The sequence below is a fragment of the Typopeltis vanoorti genome, chromosome 1, assembly GCF_054136105.1.
Source record: "Typopeltis vanoorti isolate ZY-2024b chromosome 1, IOZ_Tvanoo_1.0, whole genome shotgun sequence".
NCBI classification, from domain to species: domain Eukaryota; kingdom Metazoa; phylum Arthropoda; class Arachnida; order Uropygi; family Thelyphonidae; genus Typopeltis; species Typopeltis vanoorti.
This window is the reverse complement of record NC_143549.1, coordinates 159560738-159582331: the sequence shown is the minus strand read 5'-3', so window position 1 is coordinate 159582331 and position 21594 is coordinate 159560738. Positions and strand designations below refer to the sequence as shown.

Below are 21594 nucleotides of genomic sequence, written 5' to 3'. Positions count from 1 at the left end.
CTGCTTTCATCCTCGAAGCTTATATGTAAGCTTATCTGAGGATGACACCAGTTGGTTATTATTTATTGTTTTTTTTTTTTTTTTGCTGTGTTGGGAAACTACGAAATCTATGATTGAGAAATTCGCGCGCGCGCACGCACACACACACACACACACACACACACACACGCGTGCGCGCACACGCACGCACACACACACACACGCACACACGCACACGCACACACACGCGCACACACACAATAACTTGGAATGTATTGATGCGTCGCTGAACTACAAGCCTGAACGAATATATTGTGTTTCATTAAGTCTGTATGGCATTTTGGGTGCATGTTTCTTGCTTATAGTATGTCCTTAGAGCGCTTTTCAGGCTATTGTAGGTCGTAAGGTTTCTATAATAATAATAATAATAATAATAATAATAATAATAATAATAATAATAATAATAATAATAATATCTTTTTTTCGTACTGTAAATATAAAAACTTAGCAAAAAGCACTAACCCATCCACGCAAAAATACACTCACTCTTGGGGGGGGGGGAGCAAACGGGCTGCATCAAATACAGTTAATCCCTCACTTTGAGAGATACATGAATCACCCACAGAAGGTAGAAGGAAAAGAAAAGAAAAGAAGAGGAAGTATTCACCTGTTAATTTTCTTATATCGGTCAAAAGTTTATGAGACCAATGGATTTGTTATCTTAATTGATTATACAATTTACTGAGACATCAAAAATACCTGAAAAGCTCTTCACTTTTATAATCTGGAAGTATTTATCGCGTAATAAATTTAAGCAAATTTTCATTTGTTTCATTTTAGACTAAATTTTATCTTTAATTATCTCTAATATTCTTTTCTTGTTTGTATGATCGTACTTTAATTTTTTCCTTTTAGATAGTTACTGGCGATTCCTCATCTGCTGGTCATTCATCAAAAACCACTCGTCGAAGGAGTGGACGTAGCCTTGGAGGTCGCAGTAAGTTATTATTATTATTACGTATTCTTTGCGATTGATCTAACCCTTCATTTAAATTCATAAAGAGTTTTATCGTCATTTTATTTTCTTGATTGAAAATTGCTCTAGGATATGTACTTTCAATGAGTCTACCATCGATTTAATAAATTATCCGTGATGTATAAAGAGCAGGTTACAAACAATTCTAACTTACTCGTATTATTTTAAATCCTTAATTAATTCATTCTGCACTAGTTGCCATTTCGAAGATCCAATGAGTCACTTTACATTACCAAGTAGCAGCGATAGACCAGCTAATATTATTATCTAAAATTTTATTAGTTACTTTCAACAACAGATAATTCACAAATCCCAAATCATGTTGTTTAAATAAACAACACGAATATAAACAAATCAAAGTAATTTTCCTTCATCTCTTGTGTTCAGTGTTTACCTGCATACCATTTAATTAAAATTATGTTGGATACACAAAAGAAACAAAAAAAGACCGCGATGTGTGAGCAAACTTAATTAAATGAATACTGTAGTCCAAAAGAAAGTCGAAAGAAGCCGCAAGCAAAATGTTTGTAATATTTAAATCAGAAAGTAAATTATTACACTTCTTCCTCTCTCTGGTGGCTTTTACTGAGTAGTTTCTTGATGTGAGGTTGTTTTCCATATTACGAGTTTGTGATCAAAAGCTGTTACTTATTTCAGATGAAAAAATCTTTTCTGTTACTCTAATCATAATCTTTAAAAGTAAAAGGGTATTAATACACTGTTTGCCATGAAAAAATAATTTATATAAATATTGTTGGGATTTAGAACATAATTAGAGATAAAATGAATTTTTATTAGCTCTAATAATTCTTTATTAAGAATAGCATTAACAATAGTTTAATTTTAAAATATTTAATAAAATAATATTTTACTATTACTCTTACTTGTCACCTCTAAAGACTCATTGAGAAAGAGAATTTTCCAGCACATAACTCATCGTCTCCAATACTTAATCCACCAACTACACACAACGCTGCTACCATCAAATACCGTATATACAACACTGCCCACTATTTACCATCGATGCTATTTTTCGTTTGTAAATTGCATGTGTTTTCCTGGTAGACGTGCCTCAATGCTAATGTCATGGACGAGTTTGAGTTTGGGAGTTGCTCCTTCACTTATAAAAAATCAAGGCAAAGGAGTATTGAAACGTTTTTCCATTATAACCTTCAAGCAATAATGTTCGCGTTAATTCTGAATAAAACGTAGTTGTTAGCAAGTAGTCGTTTTTCAATTTTTATGATAATTATTAATTTTTACTTGTGAGTGTAAATAGAACAATGGAATGATAAGGAATGCAAAACTCTTGCAATTAGAATGTATGCCAACTGTTGAATCTCCATTAGTATTGTGCATATTATAAATTCCATCCTCTTTTTTGATGTCTTCAAAATACAAAATTAGCAAAAAATTAACAGGGCTTTCTCAATCAAGTGTTACTCTGTTTACACTTAATTATGAATGGAGAGAAGGCATTGATTATGTTTTAATATATGCAGATGCTTTCTACTCATATTTTGTATTTCCATGAATTTGAGATATCAATCATTCAGTACAATTATGCATTTTTATGGGATCCCGAACAGCAGAAATAGTATACCATAAAAAGCTTGAAGAATGGAGTTTCCAATGCGCTATTATTATTTACAAAGTTTCAGGTTAAACATCCTGTATCTCTCACACGTATTATGTTACCACCAGATAGGGAGCTGAGACTTTGGTAGCAATGAGTTTTCTTCACTAGATATTAGTGTCAAATGTGATCGAATTCCTTGAGCTATCAACAGCTACTTTCAGTTTCGTCTGTTAATTACTTCAGAAAGCTAAAGTTAGATCAGTAGAATAATTTGATAGTTCTTGTCACTTTTCTTAGAACTATATTGAATATCAACTAATTTTAAAAGAAAAGGGTAAATTCCACTGCCACTGGAGCACACAGAAGGCGGCTCAAGACAGTATTCATCTTTGGGAGCACTAACTTCAGAAACAGTCGGAGAAATATTAACAATATCATCAGAACCAAGGAAAGTTTGATATCCAGAAAGAACAAAAATTTTCTGCTATTTTAATGAAAAAAAAATCAAAGCAAATATTTGAAGGTTATGACGTGTATGAATGTAAGGTTATTAGTGTAAGGTGAGGATCCCATTTATCAAAATCATCAGTGCTAAAATTGGCTGAAAAATAAAAACCAGAAGATTTTTCTATGGATAATAATTCTAGAACAATGGATGAAAAAAAGATGAAAGTGTGAAAACCAGTTTAGATATGTTAGAGAAGAGTTTTTGGAAGAGGAACTAGAAAGCTAGACTGCTATTTGAAAGTAACGTAAGTTTACAGCTGTTGGTCCATTGCGATCAATTTTGGATCTGTTTATAATTGATTGCAATGCTTTGAAGGGTTATGCTGAGATTTCAATGAGATTTCCATTATGATATACTTGATCTTGTCTCGAGTAACTCCTGTACATCATTTCACAGAACCAAAACTTAATATACCACAGAACACAAGAATTTAAACTAAAACTGAGTAATAAGTGATAGATGTATAATTGTTTTATTGATGTATTCAGCGAAGTGCTTAGAAAAGAAGCCATCATCATCATCATAACGATAATTGCGAATATAGACCTTACTGGTCTCTTCCTTTCTCGTTATCCATCTAATATCCTCTTTTGAGGTTTACCCTGCCTTCTCTTTCCAAGTAGTTTCTATTTTATTATTTATTTAGGATATCGGGTGTTAGCTATTCGGTTTAAATGTTGTATTCGATTTTGTTTATAACTGTTTAGTTTTTCTTCTATTGATGTTATTTTTTATTCTTTTAAAATATCTTCGTTCCTTTTTTGGACTAATAATGTGTATTTTGCAGTTTTTCTCATGAATCTCATTTAACGTGTTTTTATTCTTTGTTTATCTTGTTTGTTAATTGCCCAAATTTCGCTGCTATATAATAAAGTGGGCATTAGTAAATTAGTGATATTTTCGAGCGTGTTTCTTTTTATACCATGATTGGATTGAATGTTCTATTTGTCAGGCCTATAATCGCTAAACATTTTGAAGTTTTTAATTTTGTCTTTTTCTCCCTCATATGATATTTCACATCCAAGATAACTGAAAATATTTATTTGCTCTATTATTTTATTATTAATAACTATTTTACTTGTAACTGGAGTTTGTCAACAAAATGCCATTGTTTTAGTTTTATCTATGGATATTTTCATTCCAAACTGTTCTACTATAACGTTTAAATTATATATTGCTCTTTGTAAATTGTCTTCCTTATCTGATATTATTACCTGATCATCTGCAAATAATAGCAAACAATAACAATAGCGTATTGTATTCCCGTAAGCTCTCTGGTCAAATTTTATACGAAACTTTTATAGTTTCTATATTCAGCTTTGAAATAATGCTAGTTTTAATATCCAATTGATTTTTATAATTCTTGCATCGCCGAACTGAAGCCTTTTTTTTTGGCTCTTTATTTTAATAAATAGTGTATTTATTTTGTTATTCCGGGAAATTGCTATACCTGGATTGTTTAAGGTGTTCCACTGTATTAATATTTCATTAATATATATTAAATATTAAAATAAATATTAAAAAGTGTTGAAGACTGAGGACATCATTGTCTTACCCCTCGGTTTATAGATTGTTTTTCAGATACGTTTTTATTTATTTTTATTTTTATTTCATTATCTTTGTATATATTTAATATTCAATGCATGTAGTGAAGTATTAGGTATATTTATTCTTTGTAACATATCAAACAGTATACATCTTTTTACTTTGTCAAATGTTTTTCTTTTCATAATTTATAAAAACAAAAGATGAGTTTCTAAATCAAATTCTCTTATTTTTCCTATAAGTAATTTTAAACAAAAGCAGGTTTTGTTTTATTCCCCTTTTAAGTATAGGCATTACAATATCTGTGTTCCATTCTATTGGTATTTGTCCATTTGTATATATTTTATTTAAACTTTTTAATAATCTGTGATGAATTTTTTTCTAGAAAATTTATACAGTTCGGAGTTCATTCCATATTCTCCTGCTGATTTATCATTTTTTATTTCGTTTCGGTTGTCCATTAATTCTTTCATTGTTATTATATCATTTAAAGCATTTTCTAAGGTTTTGGTGCAATTTTAGTTATTTTTTAACGGATCTTTTAACATTATATATTTTAACATTATATATTTAATATTCAATGCATGTAGTGAAGTATTAGGTATATTTATTCTTTGTAACATATCAAACAGTATACATCTTTTTACTTTGTCAAATGTTTTTCTTTTCATAATTTATAAAAACAAAAGATGAGTTTCTAAATCAAATTCTCTTATTTTTCCTATAAGTAATTTTAAACAAAAGCAGGTTTTGTTTTATTCCCCTTTTAAGTATAGGCATTACAATATCTGTGTTCCATTCTATTGGTATTTGTCCATTTGTATATATTTTATTTAAACTTTTTAATAATCTGTGATGAATTTTTTTCTAGAAAATTTATACAGTTCGGAGTTCATTCCATATTCTCCTGCTGATTTATCATTTTTTATTTCGTTTCGGTTGTCCATTAATTCTTTCATTGTTATTATATCATTTAAAGCATTTTCTAAGGTTTTGGTGCAATTTTAGTTATTTTTTAACGGATCTTTTAACAGATAATGTTAGTATTATCTGTTAAAAGATCTGTAAACTTATCCAACAATTCTTTTAAATCTATTTCGCAATTTATATTTGCAGTTTCGTTTATATCCGTATTCATGTGGTTTAGTATTTCATACGCATTAGGTCTTATTTTGCATATGTAATTTTCTATGTACAATATGATACAAATTTTTCTCAGCTTTATCTGTCTTTTTCTGGTTTCTCTTTTGGCTATTACTCATATTTTTTATTATTCAATTTCCTATTGTAACCATCTTTTAAAAGCCAACTTTTTTGTTTTCAATTATTGTTTTTATTACATTGTCCAATATACAGGGTGTTCGGGATAAATTTGACATATTTATAATTAATTATATTTTTCCGTAAGTTACATGTATTAACACACACTTCTCTTCATTTAAAAGTTTGGACCCTTCTTCATTCATATACAAGATGTCAGAAAGGATGGATAGCTGGAACCCACCTGAATCATGGAAGAGAATAACTTGTATCATGATGATTCGTGCCCGCCATCAAAATAAGGATATTACGACTGCTGCCCAATGCTCCCTGAATACAGTAAAAACAATCAGGCATGAACTAGAGACTTGCAATGGTGACTACGAGGATGTAGCAAGAAGAAAGATCCCTAGCAGACGATCTGATTGCGTTCGTACAGCAGAATTCCTCGCAAATCTGCAGGAACAGGTGTTGAAGAACCCTGGCATTGGAATTCGGGCTTTGTTCGTGGAGTTGCTAACTGTAGTCAAGCCCTGGATAACAAGGGTAGCCAATGGTAGGCCGTATGTATGGCAGCAGGATTCGGCCCCTTGCCACACCTCTGGGAAAAGTCAAAAATGGTTGTCTGAAAATTTCTACGACTTCACCAGTCCAAATGTTTGGCCTCCAAACTCCCCAGACCTTAACCCCATGGATTATTTTGTATGGGGCGCAGTTGAAAAAGACACCAATCGCACTTCCAGTAATACAAAAGCCCAGTTAATGGATAAAATTAAAACAGTTTTTGCGGCCCTTCCCAGGGAGACTGTAGCATCAGCTTGTTCGAGGTTCCGAAGCAGAATTGAAGCTGTGATCGATGCTAATGGTGGTTATTTTGAGTAAATCTTGTTGATAGTATTGTAATTAACTCTGCCTGTAATGTTTTTTTGTCAATTCATTAAATTTAATAGATACAAAGAAGATTTTCTTTTTCCTTACGAAACTGTCAAATTTATCCCGAACACCCTGTATGTGATTTTTTATTTGTATGATACTTTTCGTGTGTTCTTAGACTTTCATATGCTGCTGATGTAATGATTTCTTTTATATTATTCCATTATTAATTCTCGATGTGTTTCATTCTCTTGTATTTATCTAAGTAGTCAATCCTCTGCTAATATAAATTTATTGTACTTGAATAGGCTTACTTTGTAATTAGAGTTTGTTTCTCTAGTTTGTTTATTTATTTATTTATTTATTTTTTGTAACCAATTTTGTGGAAACCTTCATTTTGTCTTTACTAAATGGTGATCTGTATCTATTTCTAGCCCTCTCCTGTCTTTAACATCTAGGAAGAGGTTTGCTGCGTTTTCATTTGCTATAAAGAAGTCTATTATTGATTTTTATCCTCTTGCACACGATGTATATTTATGTATATTTTTATGTTTGTAGAGCGTATTTATTATTTTTAAATTATTATATATTAAAATATCAATGAGTCGCTTTCTATTTTCATTTACTATTGGTTCTCCAAATTTTTCTATAATATTATTAATTTTTTCATTCCTATTCTGGCATGAAGATATGCCTATAATTAATATATAATCTTGTAACTGTTTGTAAAAGTCATTTTCTTCTTCTTTTGCTTCTTGAGGGCACTACACCTGTTAAATTTACTTTATTTTATTTTAATCACACTTCTGTTATTCGTTCATTCCAGTATGTATAATTAGTTGTTTTTGCTTTAATTGATTTATGGATCCAAATTATTACACCAGCTTTTGCACGCATTTGTTTGTCCACTCTACTCCACTATATATGATATGATAATGAGTTGTTTCTTTTGTTCCTTTAAGTTTCTTTTTTGTTTCTGCAAGAACTGCAATTTCTATATTTTCATCATTTTATCTAATTCTTCTTTATGTGCTACACTTCTAACGTTGCATGTATCATATTTCACCACATTTTTCTTTTTCCAAAGTTTCTTAACCTTTTCCAGTTGACGGTCTTTTCCTATGTTTTCTGTCCGGTTTGGATTACGTTGAGACTTGAAAGTAACATGTGTTTCCTTTTGTCAAGTTACTAGCATGAAAATAGATATCTACTAAAAAAAAGACAAATAGGCCTGCATTTTTAGTAGATAGTGGAAACTACAATTTGAGAGGAAAGAGTCATCTCCTCGCCCTCGAATTGCTCTAGTAGCACTGGGGGAGGGGAGTAAGAAGTAAGAGAGAGAGAGAGAGAGAGAAAGAGTAGAGGAAAAAAGAGTAGAAGACCAGTCTAGAGATATGGCATTCCCAGTGTATATTGTACGAAGTAAGATCGGGAGTCTAGTCTAGAAATTATAAATTTCATCCTACTTGCTATTATTATAAATCGGGCGACATGAATATGAGAGTAACTGTGTGTCTTGCTGCACAGGAGAAGAAATTAACACCACCTTGCCGCCTGAAATATCCAGAAGGAAATCAATATCCACCGCATTATTTCTTGGTGATCTATTCGAATGATCTTTGGTAAGGAAGAGATCAAAAGTGTTTGGAAAGTGATTACGATTCTCTGTTTTTTTGGTAAGAAGCAATTCCTGTGGGGTACTTGCTAACAGTAAATCTCAGCGCACGTATAACTGTTGGGTCAAGTGAAGATGCTGAGGAGAGATGGAAAATGGAAGCATTCAGTTAATTGGAAACTGTGTGTGCACTCAGACAGGTTTGCCTGTTTTAAAGATGAAAAACATTTTCTAGGCGGATAAACTTAGCAACCTATGCATGAGAATAGCTAACTCACCTTTAAAAACACTTCTAAGGTTTCCTCACCTCCACGACAAATGTCTCTTGCTTTTGCGAATGCATTACAGAGAGATATTATAATGAAATTAGCTGAAGTTACGCACATTACAAGGTTTGAAGAACATTGTTTTTCTACTTGATTTTTTTTTTTTTTTGATAAAAATTGAAGAGTCACAAATTTCCCTGATTGGCTGGTCGAGTGGTTAACGTACCACTCTTCAAACAACAGGCTATGAATTCAAATCCCGTCGTGGGAATGGATGTTTTCTGAATATCTTTAGGTAGGAGATGAATTTTATTTACGGGTTGGTGTGAGACCACGACCCCGTTTATTGGAGGCCTGAGGTGACATATACATTCCATGCTTGGTCTCTATAGCAGGATTTATATAGTCCTGTTTTAGAGATCAATTTACACCCAATCAAGGTACTAATGAACAACTTTTCATGGATAGAGTAGCATAAAATTATAACTAATTTCTGTCATTTCTGTCCAATATAGCAATTACCGAAGGAAATAAAAAAAATAACAATCCTAGTTGTGTAAAAAAAGTGGTAAACTATTTTTTAAAAAAAATGAAGCGGCTTTGAATCATAGGTACTTGTTAACTCAAAATACGGATAGCGGTATATCGAATTTCAAAATAAATAATGTGCTGTTTTGGGTATTAATCACTGTGTTGATAACTGCTAATCAGTACACTAAAGCGTTTTATGTTAACAGTATCAATATGATCATTTTCTACAAACAGAAATCATAGCAATTTCTTAAAAATAAGGAATACCTACTCAATTATTTTTTTATTTCGTATACTGTTTTGTGCACACACAAAAAATGAATACTAAGTTTTTATTGGTTGGAATTAACAACTTCTTCGTTAAAACGTTGAATCGAAAATAAGTAATATTATAGGCTACAATTTGCCTTCTGATTCAGTAATCCTTGAAATTATATTAATACACTCATGGCTCATTGACTGTTCCAGCAAATGTCTAACAATTTGTCTTCGAAGTCATTAATATCATGGGAAGCAACCATTGCCAACTCCAGAAAACAGAGTCACAAAATCCATTAAGATGAATGTCAAACGCCTTCGGTATGCAGGGTCAAAGTTCTGGTTCCGCTACCTATCGCAGCTGTCCTATGAGCCAATTAATTATCATCAAGCACTCAGCCATCTGAGTACGAAACGGTTCGGAAAACGTGTCAGAGATTAAACGCATGGTATTTTAGGAACAAGAAGGAGTGGTTCAGATGGTTTGTGAATATGTTTATCGATTGGCGATGATTGTCGTGCACCAATTTTTAAAGAAGCGTTTAGTCCCGAGCAGCACAAAAAAGTGAATTTCATGCGCGGATATTCGGAAGGTTTGGACATTTTTGCAGTTTTTTCCAGCGGATTTTGCTTTAATTTGGCTCAAAACGTATTTATAATAATTTATAACACGAATAATATTTATTTCTTTGAACCAAAAGTCACAAAACGATGATATCACACCACGGTATCTCAAAAGGAAAACAAATTGTATGTATTATACCTAAAACGCTCAGGAAGAAATTACCATTGAAAGCTTTTAACGTTAGTCCTTATTCATTGCATAAGAACTACGGAAATTTGACAAAACAGTGTGGTTTTAAAGTCACTCTTGAGCATTTTAAGGTGAGATTTTGAGAAATATCACGAAAGTGTTTACTAAAATAGTTTCTGTTAGCGGTGAAAGGTTAAAAACAACAAACGAAGAAGGTAAAAAATGCTTTTGCTAGAAGGAACTCAACAGATTTTTTTCTCACTTTATAAATAAAGAATGCCTGAACTCGAATAGAGGGCAGCATCTTCGGTTTTGTTTATTTATAGCAAGACGCTTAGAAAGATGAAGAGAGTAGAAAGTTACCACGTAAGTGGAACATTTCTGCTTCGATGAAGACAAATTTTTACTTTCCAAGAGAAATGGAATATAATGTCTTTGCCTACTTGAGAACGTGAGGGTGTGAAATAGAAAGGTGCAAAGTATAGCATCGATCACTTGAGATTACCATGGACGACATAATTTATACTTTGGCATGAAAAATATGACCTCGATGTGGTAATAAAAACACTTTGACCAGTTTCGCTGAAATATACAAAAGGATTAAAGAAGGAAACAACATAAGCTGCGTGTATTATAAATATGAAAGAAGCGTAAGCACTTCTACAAACATACAATTTTGTTTATATAAGTCTCCCCATCTAAGAAATTTTGCCATTTTAATCAGGAGATAGCAGATGCGCTTATTATGATGCATCAAAACAAGCTGCGTTCAGTTAAATATTACAATTATTTAGCATTGTTCTCAATTTGATGAGGTGCCCTAAGAGCTCCCTAATTATACGTGACTCAATACAGAGGAGAACAATTAGATTGATTAATGACCTATTACCATTTCACTCCGCCCACTTTCACACAATCGTTTAGTCTTATTGCATGCTTCGTCTAAAAATATTTCCACGGTAACTGTTCATATTAAATTCCATCAATAATTCTTCCACTCTCAACGAAATACATTGAAACGCATGCTACGGCCACACAGCACCTCTTCATACTTCAGTTCCAAACTCAGATAACAAGCTCCTCCCAACATTATTTTTGCTGCTACACTCTGGAAACAGCCTCCATTCTAACTTGTTTCCCAATGAGTACAGTTACACGTCTTCAACTCAAATGCGAACAATTTCTCCTTTCCCATCTCTCTACCTATCCATGGTACCTAACGTGTTATAGGTTTTGTGGATTCAACATACAAAATCCTTCCATAATTATTTCCTGTATTAGTATATTTAATTCCATTCCTTTTCTGAAGAAGATCGTACAATACATAAGACTCTCAGTAATCCGGCCCGTTCAATTATATGGTCGCACCCTTTCATAATTTATGGAGATAAAATAAGAATTCTCAATCAATTATTCTCAATCAATATATTCGGATATTGATTTTTCTTTTTAAAATACACCCATCAAAATTACTTTTTTTATCTTTCCAAGTTATTACTGATAAAAGCAGGTTTTCATCTAGAGACTGATAATTGATAATGTCAAGTATTGGTTTCCATAAAACACTATTTCTATTCTATTTACTTTACATTACGTTTGCAGTTTTGGACTGAAATTTTAAAACATAATGTTTGGAATAAATATGAATTGTCACTTTTCTAATATAGAAGTCCTATCTATAAAAGACCGAAAAGAAAGTATCGTGATTTGTTTAATAATCACACAGAAATGAGAAAGTTATTGACATATCATCTAAGCGGCTTCAGAGTGTAGTTTGTGGGTGGCATTAATGGAAGATGCTCCTTCCATAGCACGTAAACAGGAGACATGAATGAAGAGAGGTCAGTGGCGTAACCACCATGCTATTAAACCGCTCAGTGCAAGGGTCCAACAGCTCGGAGGGACTATTGAAAAGTCTCTCTAGGGCTCAGTGAATCGCTCACGAATCCAATGATTGTCTGTTGCGGGAAGGAGGAGAAGGAAGTGAATAGTCAGTGCGGCGAGTTTGAACTGAAAATAGATGCTCACCGATTGTGCTTCGGTTTACACAGATTTACGAACAATGGTGGGGGCTTTAATTGCAAGATCATATGAGCTTGCAACTTAAGTTACTTTCCCCCATTGAAACAAGATCAGGGAAATGAATGAGAAAGCACGTTTTATTCGTTTTTATAATACTTTAAATGGAGACGAGTGAATTGATGTTTAAAAATACATTTTACTGGCTATAATCTTAAAATGAACTCATAGACAACGATGAAGGAATCTCTGTAAAAATCTTTAAGATGAATAAATGAATGAATCTCTATAAACCTTTAAGATGAATGAATCCTTGTGAGGTGGCATCAATGAGAACCCTACTGTTTTGATGGAAACTTGCCAGTGCGAAAAAATTTACAACATTGTTACTAAAATTGGAGTTGCGCCAAAAACGTATTAATGTAACGTTACTATTTTATAGCCTGCGCGTGATGGATCTCGATTTTACTAGGCTACCGAGGCTAAGAATGAAAAAATGACTCGCTTGTACTTAAAACATATGTGAGGAGATCACATGTTTTGGAACTGACAGTGCAAAAGAAAACAGTTTGTCATCAAAATGGTGAACTTTGCTTTCACTTATTATATCTGTCATTGTTCTACTATAATAGGGTATAGTAAAAGACGAATATAAAAGATGGCGATAGTGAATATCTATATTATTCACTATGCCAATAAGGAATAAGGAATGGAATAGTATAGCATTCACTTTAGTTTATTCAAAGACAAGAGAATAACAATTTTATTTTTAATTCAATTTTATGGCAATTCTATCTTTGAAATGCGTAGCACATTTGTAGTATGGATGATTTAGATAATCTAGAAACATGGCATTTTTTCTAGCAACTTAGGTTTCTAATAAGCGCAATGATGGCATTACACCAATCGTTGAAAATAATCTTAACTCATTGTCATTTAATTCAATGTTAAGACAGAAGCATAAAATATACAGCTTTTGTCAGTTTAATAAAAAAATAAATGAATATTGGTACTACGGTTGTCAGTGCTTTCTTAGTTTCCTAGCTAAAAGGTTAATAGACGACTAAATTTTTTTACATGCTTAAACGAGTAATATTTCAAACGCCTAAAAGTTAAATTCGGAGTTTCTCACGTGACATGTAATAGGTAAAATCCAAGCAAAATGTTATAGCAAGTGAAATATTGTTTGTTTAATATCAGTTACATTATTTCTTTGCAATTCTGTAAAATTATAAAAGAAGAAACTAAAACCTTTGATTTGTTTAAGGTTTTTTTAACATATTATTCCAGAATAAGTCATAAGACAGACCACATATGCATGGCTTACTTTATATCCATAATCAGTAACTATTTTTTGAACATTTTGGCTTTTTTGGCTCCATACTTTTTTATATAATCTATATTGCTCTTGAAATTTATTTGGGACTTGAACAATTTGGAATTTAAGTCGGTCACAGTATTGTGAAGAACCATTGAACAGTAAATGTAATAATTCCATCTAATCATATTTGTTTAAATATCGAACAGATTTCCGTACTTGAACTTCTCAATTATGCAATCGTTAATAGCAAACTACCCTTTTTAAGGTTTGAATTTCCTATCGTTTTCCAGTTCCCTTAAAAGCATAAACTATTCCCACCAGAGAACATACGTGCATTGACAGATCCTACAGAGATAGTAATAACGGACATGCCCTTACCAAAATTGGGAAATGACTTACTCTTAAGATATAACAAATCACTTAATCTTTTTCTTATTTTATTCAGCCATTTTATCCAGTGTTGGACGAAAGCCTCACTCCCAAATTCCTCTTCTATCCTGTGCCATTTCCGATTGTGTCTTTAATCTTCTTCTCCTCCTGTCTCTTTAGACTTCCTATAACTTTCTTTCCGTCTCTAAGATAGCATTCATATATCATCTTTGTCTATTTTCTAGTATTACTTGAGTGATGTATCCAAGTGATATATAACGACCTGAATACATCACTTGGATTTTTAATGGGTTACAATGTCTCTTTATTTTGATCTCCAAGCATTGCGCTATCTTGAATCGTAACATTAAGCAGTGATCTTTCCATTTTCCTCTGAGTACTTTTCAACTTGTCGGTCTTTTTTACAAAGCAAGGACTATTCGTTATTTCTATATATCATGATCGGAAGTAAAATTGTGAAATATTTTAAGGCAGATTGGGATGTCTCCTTTGAGAGTTTCACAGTGATTTTCAAAAGCTATTCATCCAAGAAAGATTCTTCATATACTCGTAAGTAGTTCCTTACAGCTTTTCATAATCTTTTGGTCCTAAGTTAAGATTAAGATTATTAAGTCAATGTGCTAGGGTTTCATCGGTGCTGTTTTTTTTTCGGTATGTATTTGTTATACATTTTTGTTTTGTTTTTATATTTAATAATTTTTTTTTCATTCAATTCATTAAACATTTCTTGAAGTTTTTCTGCAAGCAGTATAATGCTAACACATCGCAGGTGATTTAGTACATTTCTAATTACTGTAATATTTGAAACATTATACGAATGCATAAAACGGGATCTTAATATGTAAAAAGGGATATGTGATTGAACTTATATTCTACGAAATAACAGCTTATGTGGTAACGATAGCCTTTCAGATTCAAATTTAGATCTGTGTAGCAGTTTTGGACTTCCAAGATTAACAAAACGATTCTGCAGTATTGTGTAAGCTCTTCTGACTTTGATGGATGATAGTTCGCCAACTCTCTTTTGTGTTATTTTGATCTGATAAGCGTTGTTTTTTCTGTCTATCAGAAGCGATATTTCCGTTTTCTGAGATATAAGAAGAAGAATAAGAAACAGTATTTATGAGATCAAAAGAACGAACAACATACCTCGAAAACTGTTATCCATCAAGTTCACTCCCTGTCTAACACGCAAAAGAGATATCATTCTATTAAATGATGAAATTCAACACTAATATAGATTTCTAAAATTCCCATCTAAAATAAATAGACTTTTTTTTTATGAAAATAAGTTGAAGTTTTTGTTTCAAAATGACAGATTATGAACAAAAGCACAAAGATGAGGGGATGAAATTTCATAGAATATAGGAATTAATGATTAACAAAAAATATCGAAAATCCCCACAATCACATTGTCAATAGCATAGATAGATAGATAGATATTTTTTTTTATTGTAAACATAACAATCTAGATATATATATATTTTTTTTTTATTTATTTATTTTTTTTTATTTAACTTGTTAAAATAAACATTACACGATAGGCAACAATGACTATTTACATATTATAAGTATATATTTACAGAGAAAGAAAAAAAAACATTTTCCTTTCGGGTGTACAATAGAGATATAAATGAATATTCAAAATTAACAGTTCAGTTTCATTCTGAGTTATCATTCAGATGGAGCACATTGTCGTCGTCAATCCAGAAGAGGGTACCAGTTGGATTCCACTCCTCTAGGAATTTCGCGACAGTTCTTGTTTCTTTGAAGTGCTCAAGTTCCAATAGAAGCCTGCTTTTTAGTTTCCGACGGAGGATGAGCATGAGGGTTTGTGCAGTTTCAGTGATGGATGGGTGCTGGTTACTTCTTGTCTGTTTTAGGTAAAAGCTGTAGATGACGGCCTTAGCGCAGATGAAGATGAAATTGCATGTTCTGTGTCTGTTTTCTTCTGTGTGGACTAAATTCCAGTAGTCTTCTTGGCTGTGTGTGTAGTTACAGGTGCTAGAGGCGGTATTCACGGCATAGGTGATTATCACTTTGTTTGCAGGGCAGGTCAGATATGTGTGTTCCACGGTGCCTGAAACGTCACAGAATGGACACAGATCCGTTTCTCTTAGCTTAAATTTGTAGAGCTTTGAAGGAGTTGGCAAGATGTTATGCCATAGTCTCCACTGTATTTCGGAATCTGGTTTGGCACATTTTGATTTATATGGCAGATCCCACTGAAAACTGTGTGGTATATGCAGCCTTGTAGATGAGAGTGTTAAGGCTGAATATAAGATTGGTGAGGATGGGGACACTGACATGAGGAAGTGGTATATTTTGGGGGGGTGGGGGGGGGGGGGGGTGGGGGGGGGGGGGGGTGGGGGGGGGGGGGGGTGGGGGGGGGGGGGGGTGGGGGGGGGGGGGGGTGGGGGGGGGGGGGGGTGGGGGGGGGGGGGGGTGGGGGGGGGGGGGGGTGGGGGGGGGGGGGGGTGGGGGGGGGGGGGGGTGGGGGGGGGGGGGGGTGGGGGGGGGGGGGGGTGGGGGGGGGGGGGGGTGGGGGGGGGGGGGGGTGGGGGGGGGGGGGGGTGGGGGGGGGGGGGGGTGGGGGGGGGGGGGGGTGGGGGGGGGGGGGGGTGGGGGGGGGGGGGGGTGGGGGGGGGGGGGGGTGGGGGGGGGGGGGGGTGGGGGGGGGGGGGGGTGGGGGGGGGGGGGGGTGGGGGGGGGGGGGGGTGGGGGGGGGGGGGGGTGGGGGGGGGGGGGGGTGGGGGGGGGGGGGGGTGGGGGGGGGGGGGGGTGGGGGGGGGGGGGGGTGGGGGGGGGGGGGGGTGGGGGGGGGGGGATAATGCAGTCGCCCTGCTTAGCCAGGAGTTGATTCCGTGGATTCCATTCTTGGTGGAAAAGTTCTAAGGTGTTGTTTTGCCTATGGTGGTGATGCTCGTGTAAGATCCGACTTCTCACCTTTTGTTGGAAGGCTGCAGTGAGTTGGTCAGTTGCCTCTCTCTGTGAAGTTGCTGTGCTGTCTGGTCTTGTATGTCTGAGATAGAAGTTGTATATTACCGCTTTTGCGGTGATGAAAAGGTAATTGCAGAATGAATGGTTATTTGGCTCCACATGGACGAGATTGAAATATTCCTCTTCTGTATGAAGATTACCACAGGTAATAGCTGCCGTTTCCCGAGTCAAACTGATTAATTTAGTGTTGACTGGGCATTCCAAGTAGATATGCCGGACCGTTCCTAATTGGTAGCAGAAGAGGCAGTTATCTGAGACGTTTGAGTTAAATTTTCGTAATATAGTAGGAGTAGGTAATATATTATGCCACATTCTCCACTGAATATCTGCGTCAGGTTTGATGGCTCTTGTGCGATATGGTAGATCCCATTGAAATAGTGTTTGATCAGATGATGCAGGATTTTCCAACAAAGTGCTTTGGTTCGCCTATTGTGTTAGTGTGCTGTAGATCTTGTTGGTGTTGCTGGGTGTAAGTTTCTCCCATGAGTTATTGGTTTTTATCAGAAAGATAGGCGCCAAAACTTCTGAGTTTGGAGGGCTAAGCCCCACTTCTGTTATGCTATCAGGCATAGTGGCTTGAAAAGCGGCCTTTACGGTGTCTATCTGCTCAGACTCATTCCCATATTCCAGGTTTTCGAGCGAATTTGGAAAGCGCCAGGTGAGGCTTGGAGAAAGAATGTCACCCAAGATCCTCACGTTTCGCCAGCTCCATGGAGGAAAGAAAAATTCTTTCTGAGTGATCGGGCTTCTTACCATCGTGTTGTGAAAGATGGGTTCCATGAGGATTTCAGGTAGGGATGCTGTCTTCACTGTGTGCTGGAGGTTTAGCTCTTCCATCGTCGAAGGGCATCTTTGTAGAAGTTTGTTAAATTTACAGGCACTTGAGCTGTTGTCATTCTTAAGGTGGTGGAGAGAGAGACCTCTAGTGGCAGAAGTGAAAATATACTCAGTTGTGCATTAGATAGGCAAGAACTCCTCATTATTACCTAGCATGCCTATAAAGACTGATCAACCAGCACATCTTAATTGTTGAAAGTGTTTCACTTGGTTATATTATAAATTAAACATACCAAGAAATTATATACTTGGTTTAATCCTTATCCAAGTGTAAGCAAACAAAGTTTGTGCCTGAAGTATCTTTCAGGACTGGAGCAACTCGTGGCAAAGGTGTTATAACTTTTCATCACTCGCCTTAGTATCCCATAATGCAAAGCACATCTCCATGCATGTATAATGCTATGCATTAAGGGAAGGGTCACTACCCACACCGGTTTCGACCTTTATTGAGATGAAAAAGTAAAGGGCTGCTCATCATATGTCTAGAGTAGTTACTATATGGGGGGTGCAAGAGAGCCTGGTAGTATTAGGAGAAAAAAAGACAGATAGATAGCATGAGAGAGAGAGAGAGAGAGAGAGAGAGAGAGAGAGAGTGCCTCAGCTGTCTTATATCATCGTATAGCCAAAGGCTATCAGTTTTCCTTTTTCACCAATCTCATATAGATGAACAACCGAAAAACCAATTGAAACTAAAGCGCAAAGATGACTGATACCCAGGTGGTTAGCCCAATCTGGGTTAACCGCCTTGAGTTGCCTTTCTCTGCCTGGGATTGCTCTCCAGTCATCCCTGCAACTGACTATAAGACTACATTGAATTAAGAGGATGCTTCTTTCTAAATTCAAAAAACCTCCGACTGAATAATAAAAGTTCCACAATACAATATTATAAAGCATTTGGATGTCATATTGTTGCTTGTCAAATCCATGTTTGTTTGTTTTTCTAACCTTCCATAAATGGTATTTTAATTCGTTAATTATAAAAATCAAAATTCTCTTCACATTGCTGAGAGGTAGTGGGTATTGTAAAAAAAAATAACCCGTTCTGTTGTAAATCGTGGCATGTCCAACACATTATATAATCTGTTCCAAATACGCAGAGCAAGTGGGCAGCTGTAGAATGCATGTTCTACTGTTTCGAATTGGTAAGAGATGTCACAGATTGGATCTCCGATGTTAAAGTACTTCCATTTGATGGCATTGACTGGAAGGGCTACCATATGCAATTCTCCAAGCAAGATCCTTCCTGTTATCAAGTTATGAAACAAAATATTGTTGTCAGTGCCCAACTGTGGGACTTCGCAGCGAAAGATATTAAATATTTCTTTATACCAAATTTTACTTTTTTTAATGTAAAGAATGTCAATCCCGGAGTGTTTTAGCAGTCTTAGAGTTAAGCACAGAGTGTTGTAGTATTCAGAAATAATCTGTCTTTGGACCTTTATAATCATTAACTCCAAACAGGGGAAGATGAAAATCCGAGTAGTACCGGAGAAGGTCTGAACATGTGTGATTAGTTTGCAACATTTTATGGATTTTTGAAGCTGTATTGCTTAAATAGCAGAATTTTAAGACTGGATGTCCAAATCCTCCATGCTTCGTTGATAGTTGAAGAAATTCCTTTTTGACTTCTTGGTATCGGCTAGACCAAAAACTTGCACATGTTTACTATGTAATTACTTTTCTTCAGCTTCTGTGATGTCTGTAATATTTATTATGTACAACTGAGCAGGAAAGATTATGGTTTTGAGTACTTTGAGTCTCTATAGAAGAAAAGGAGAGAGGCCATATTTTCCAGCCTTCTAACATTTCCAAGTTCTTGTATATAACTTGGACTGGTAATATCGCGGTCTCATCAGTGGGAGCCAGACCTAGAAGTGATGATACTAATGGAGAAGTCGTATTTTCCTATATGAGTTAACAAAAGGTGTCACGCCTTATTATTAAAATACTCTGGATTAGAGATACATAGTTGCTGATGGATTTTCACTTGGTTATATTTATAAATTAAAGATAACAAGAAATTATATACTTGGTTTAATCCATTATCCAAGTGTAAAGCAAATAAAGTTTGCGCGTGAAGTATATCTTAAGTTGTTGTGCTAATCTCTTTATTTGTATCGGATTGTTAATCTTGAAAAGACCGAAAATTTTTTGATTGCTATTTTCAGATAATTTCTCCCAAATAATTATGAAAGATAAAAAAATGCTCTCTCTCTCTCTCTCTCTCTCTCTCTCTCTCTCTCTCTCTTATCTTCTTTCTTTCTCTTTCTTTGTTAGCAAGGTAATACTACCAGAAACATGCTGGTTTTTATAAAGATAGCAAAAGTAATTCAATTACATTATTTACCTTTAAATGCAATTTAAAAGAGAGTATGAAAGTAATAGTTCGTCCTACAAAATGCAAAAGACTTATACCGACATCTACTGTATTACTTTCCATTCTTATAAAACGTGGTATGCATTTAAGGATATGTGGCAAGATATTTTAATAGAAATCTACCCGAGGGGGTGTGCAGGATTTGTATTAGACCCACTCATGTGGAATAATCATGAGCATTGATCTATGCATTCCATTGCTTTACGGGATGTGAGTGCATTATAGAAAGAATTGTTTATGTTGTTAGTTAACCCATCGCGTTCAGCACGCTCAACTTCAGCTTCTGACTGTAAATACCATCCTTCCAGTCCCTGTTTCAGAGCACTGACGATAGCAGTCTTATAGGGTGTGGTTTGGATTGTATGGAGAATAATCTAACATATCGCATTTCATTTTACAGGTCTTTTTGAAAAAAAAAATGTCGATACCGAGAGGCAAGTAGAATACGCAAAATGGAAGGTCCGGGAAGGATGGGAGCACATAATTTGGATGATATGTAACAAAAAGTGAAATGCAGAACTTCTGTAATAAAATTTGTTTCTATTATTATATTTATACTTTCACATCTTCGAATTCCACGAAAGAAAACGAAGAAAAAACAAGAATTATATATGCTTCACATTAAAAACAAATCTTGGATTTGTTTTTAATTTTTTATGTGCAATTTTTTTTTAAATATCTTAGCAACTTCACAACTTTATAAACTGAATATAGCTAGCCAGAGTATTTTACTGATGATCTAAGGTCTTTACAAATTGATTTAAAACTTTGGAAAAGCCGACAAGTGCGGTTTAATATATACGGTGCAAAAATGTGCAATTTAATAAGAATATATTAACAATATTATGTATATATATAATATATTGTTAATATATTCTTATTAAATTGCACATTTTTGCACCATATATATATATATATATATATATAAAATATACCGAATAAACAAGTTTAAGTGGAAGTTAACGAATACAAATAATTTGCGCGTTTTCGTACACAAAGAATTCAAGAAAACTATTAAAGCTCATCAGATTTGCAATCTTATGATCTTTTGAGCTTGCAATATAAAAACTCATGAAGTCCAGAATGTAAGTGTAATTAAAAGAAGCTTCACTTCTATGGAAAAGGAGGTTATTATAAAGTTATACACGTCTCTGGTTAGGCTAATATTGGATTATTATGGCTGTTAGATTTACTCATTAAAGTTTTAATGAATATCAAGAAAACAGAGAGTAGCTGAGGATAAAAAGTATTATTGTATTATAATCTTATAAAACTAGTTATAATTATGAGAAATAGTAGATGAGTTTTGATAAATTTATCGAATAAAAGATACGAGAAAGAGATTTAATTAAAGTTAGTAATGGTCATATATAAAATGCAGTATGTAGGAGTTTAGTTAGCTGGACTAGAAGGCGTAATAAAAGCGAGAGTGCAGAATAGCTTGAG

General features: G+C 34.6%; 1 protein-coding gene across 1 annotated transcript in view; it reads left to right on the top strand.

Moving 5' to 3' along the window:
• The window catches only part of LOC150110581 (uncharacterized), an 851360-nt gene that overhangs the window by 236660 nt on the left and 593106 nt on the right, over nucleotides 1–21594 (top strand). Inside the window, 1 exon segment of the mRNA XM_090402114.1 lies at nucleotides 895–976. Coding sequence (XP_090258240.1) covers nucleotides 895–976 — 82 coding nt within the window.